This window comes from Nannospalax galili, unplaced genomic scaffold (assembly GCF_000622305.1).
Source record: "Nannospalax galili isolate Female #2095 unplaced genomic scaffold, S.galili_v1.0 scaffold1805, whole genome shotgun sequence".
Taxonomy (NCBI): domain Eukaryota; kingdom Metazoa; phylum Chordata; class Mammalia; order Rodentia; family Spalacidae; genus Nannospalax; species Nannospalax galili.
Window position 1 is genome coordinate 167,320 of NW_008352317.1, and position 2,856 is coordinate 170,175.

Here is a 2,856-nt window from a genome sequence, read left to right on the forward strand (position 1 = left end):
AAGATTATTTCTCTTGAGAGGTAGCACTGCACAGTGGTCATCAGCACAGGTTCTGGAGTTTTTGCCTGAGTGAAATCAGCTCCACCATGTATCTATCAGCTGGGTAACCTTGGCAAACCACTTAATCTCCCTGGGCCTCAGTTGCTTCCACCTGTGAAACATCAAGGATTCTACTTCATGAGCAGCTGTCACAATAAATGACAAACACATAAGTACTATGAGTTTACTATTATCTAACTCTCAAAAACTAAGTGAACTATCTCAACTAATAAGACACAGGACTTTTAGCTGGGAGTGGTGGTGCAGGCCTTTAATCCAATTCCAGCGCTTGGGAGGCAGAGACAGGTGGATCTCTGTGACTCCAAGTCTAGCCAGTCTGGTCTACATAGTGAGTTCCAGGCCAGTTGGGACTACCTACAAGGAGACTTGTCTCAAAAAGACCAAAAAAAAAAAAAAAAAAAAAAAACAGGACTTTCTTTGGGAAATTTCCATAAAGATTCAGAAAATCTGGGCTCAGATCACAGGCTAGCCACATGACCATCATCATCCTGCTTTCTCTTAACTAGCAGGGTCAATGACAGCCAAAGGATTTTCGGGCAGTTAGGATTTACCTCAAAAAGGTGTGGGCAATCACAAACGTATCAATAGTATATTGCAAACTTGATTTCAAATTAAAATGGTGTCCTCAAAATCCTAAGCTAAAACTCTTGCTGTAACTGTCCTCATTCCCCAAAACCAATGATCCCAGTCCTCCCCCTTCCCAACTAGACACCTACAATAGCAAGAAATGACCTCATTTCCTGCCCATCCTTTCTAAGCACAGATCTGTGCTTATGTATCCTGGCTTAAGGACCATTGCCTCAATTTTATCTTCCAAGTAAGGTCCCTATCTACCCAAAACATTGGTCATGTGGCCAACCCTCCCAGAATCTCTAGACAAGCTCCATACGCATGTCTTCCAACCAAAGCTGAACATGCACTTTTCATAAATACCTTTTACATATGTTCCTGTCTCCCACCTCCACATCCGACCAGACTGGTCCAAGCCCTCAATAGATAGAACAGATATGCGCCTTCAACATCCTTCTTCAAGGTTCCATCAGCACCAATCTACCCCGTAGGTTACCTATACGGGAGTAGTCACTTACTCTCATCTGAATTTTAACTGCACTCAAGCAAGTCTTGATTCAAATTAAGGACATTTTAGCATGTATTCCTTTACAACTATACTGCACTTGAATTGGCACTTTCCTTATGTTCTTAGGCCAAACGTTTGTGTAGAAAAAGTTTGAGACTAATAACTATTTCAAGTCACTCTGCTGTGGCAGGTGCAAAGCTAAATTTCCAATTTCCTGCCATCTGTTCATCAGTCATGGATTCATCGATATCATGGGTGAAGAGACAGGGATTTGCTCTCGGCTGTTCCTTTCCTTCCGGGAAAACGCTTCAGGTGTGGACACAACCTACCCAGCATCCCCTCCATGCCCTGCATCCTGCCATCCGTCCCACCTCTAGGAGAACCATACTCTCCAGCGGGCAGATCCACAGCGCTTCGGCTAGATCCCCGGGTGGACGCAGAGGGGCGCCCTGTCCGGCACCGCGACGTCACACCTCGCCGGGGGTGGCGGGGTCTCCGACCCTCCCACCCGGCCTCTCCCACACCAAGCCGGCGTCCCGTCCCTGCCCCACCCCCTCTCCCTATCCCTCCCGGTCCACCCTCCCGGTGCCCCAGTTCCGCCCGTCCCCCGGCTCTGCCGTGTCCTCTCTCGCGTCCTCCCCGTCCTCCGTCCCCGCCCCTCCCCCTCCCCCGGGGCGGCCCCGCTCCCACGTGACCAGCGGGCGGGCCGGCGCGTCGGGGCCCGAGCAGCGCACTGGAACGTCCCGGATTCCCGAGGCACCGCGATAGCGACGGCACAGCGGGCCACGGTGGGGACGGCGCGCGGGCCGGGGTGGGGACGTCGGGGCGGGCCGAGGAGTGGACGGCGCAGGGGCCGCGGGGGATGGGCCGGGGCAGCACGGGCCGGGCCGGTCGTACCTACCGCGGGGCGCGAGAAGCGCCGCGTCCCGCCGCCGTCGCAACACTGCCGCGTCCTCCGCCTACGCGGCGGGACCCCCGCCCGCACCCGCCCCGCGCCCGTCCCTCCTCCCGCGCTCCAGAAAGAGAAGATGGCGCTCAGCTGCCTCAGGAAGTGACGTTGCCTTATTTGCATGCCGAAGCGGCCAGCCAATGGGCGCAGACTGTGCCTGGGGACCCCTGGGCGCTTCCCACGGGCCCCTTCGGGCCCCTGGACCCCGCGGGCCTCGAGGCTCTGGAGGGGGTGGGGCCTGCCGTAGCCCCCTCCCCTGCACCCTCCAGTCTCTGTGGACGGCAGCCCAGCCTCTCCACCACCTCTGGGCAAGCTCTCGAGAGAGGTTGAGTTAGTGATGACGTCATCAAGGGGTGGGGAGAGTGCGTCATCAACCACGTGACCAATCACATGAGCTCACTAGACCTCTGACTTGGTTTGCATGGAATGGGGGTGGAGGTAGTGGCAGCCTAGTGGGTGGCCCCGCCCATTCCTACAAGCCAATAGGAAGCCAGCCCTGAGGATACTATCTTGCCATTGGAGAATAGGACATCAACTCCAGGAACTTGGACCAGTGTGCCTTTGATTGACATATCTTGGTGAGCCAAAAGGATAGGCTTTCCAGACCCATCATTCTTTTTAAGCAAATTTATGTCACACCATTTAAGAATTTTCATTTTGAAGTTACATTTACAACACATTGTATAAAAAGAGGGTTAATTGCATGTATTTACAATCATAGAATATTTCTCTAGGTTGTACATGGAGTAGGAGCTCTCAAAGTGTTTCA

The 2,856-nt window shown here is 53.4% G+C and overlaps 1 protein-coding gene across 2 annotated transcripts in view; it reads right to left on the reverse strand.

Moving 5' to 3' along the window:
- Positions 1-2,395, reverse strand: part of Adnp2 (ADNP homeobox 2) — a 32,102-nt gene extending 29,707 nt beyond the window's left edge. The window contains exon 1 of one of the 2 annotated variants that reach the window (XM_029554155.1): positions 2,036-2,395. In XM_029554155.1, coding sequence (XP_029410015.1) covers positions 2,036-2,210 — 175 coding nt within the window. In that variant the 5' untranslated portion in view covers positions 2,211-2,395. The remainder of the gene's footprint in view (positions 1-2,035) is intronic. The other variant, XM_008849246.3, reaches the window with a different exon arrangement.
- Positions 2,396-2,856: the final 461 nt, after the last annotated feature.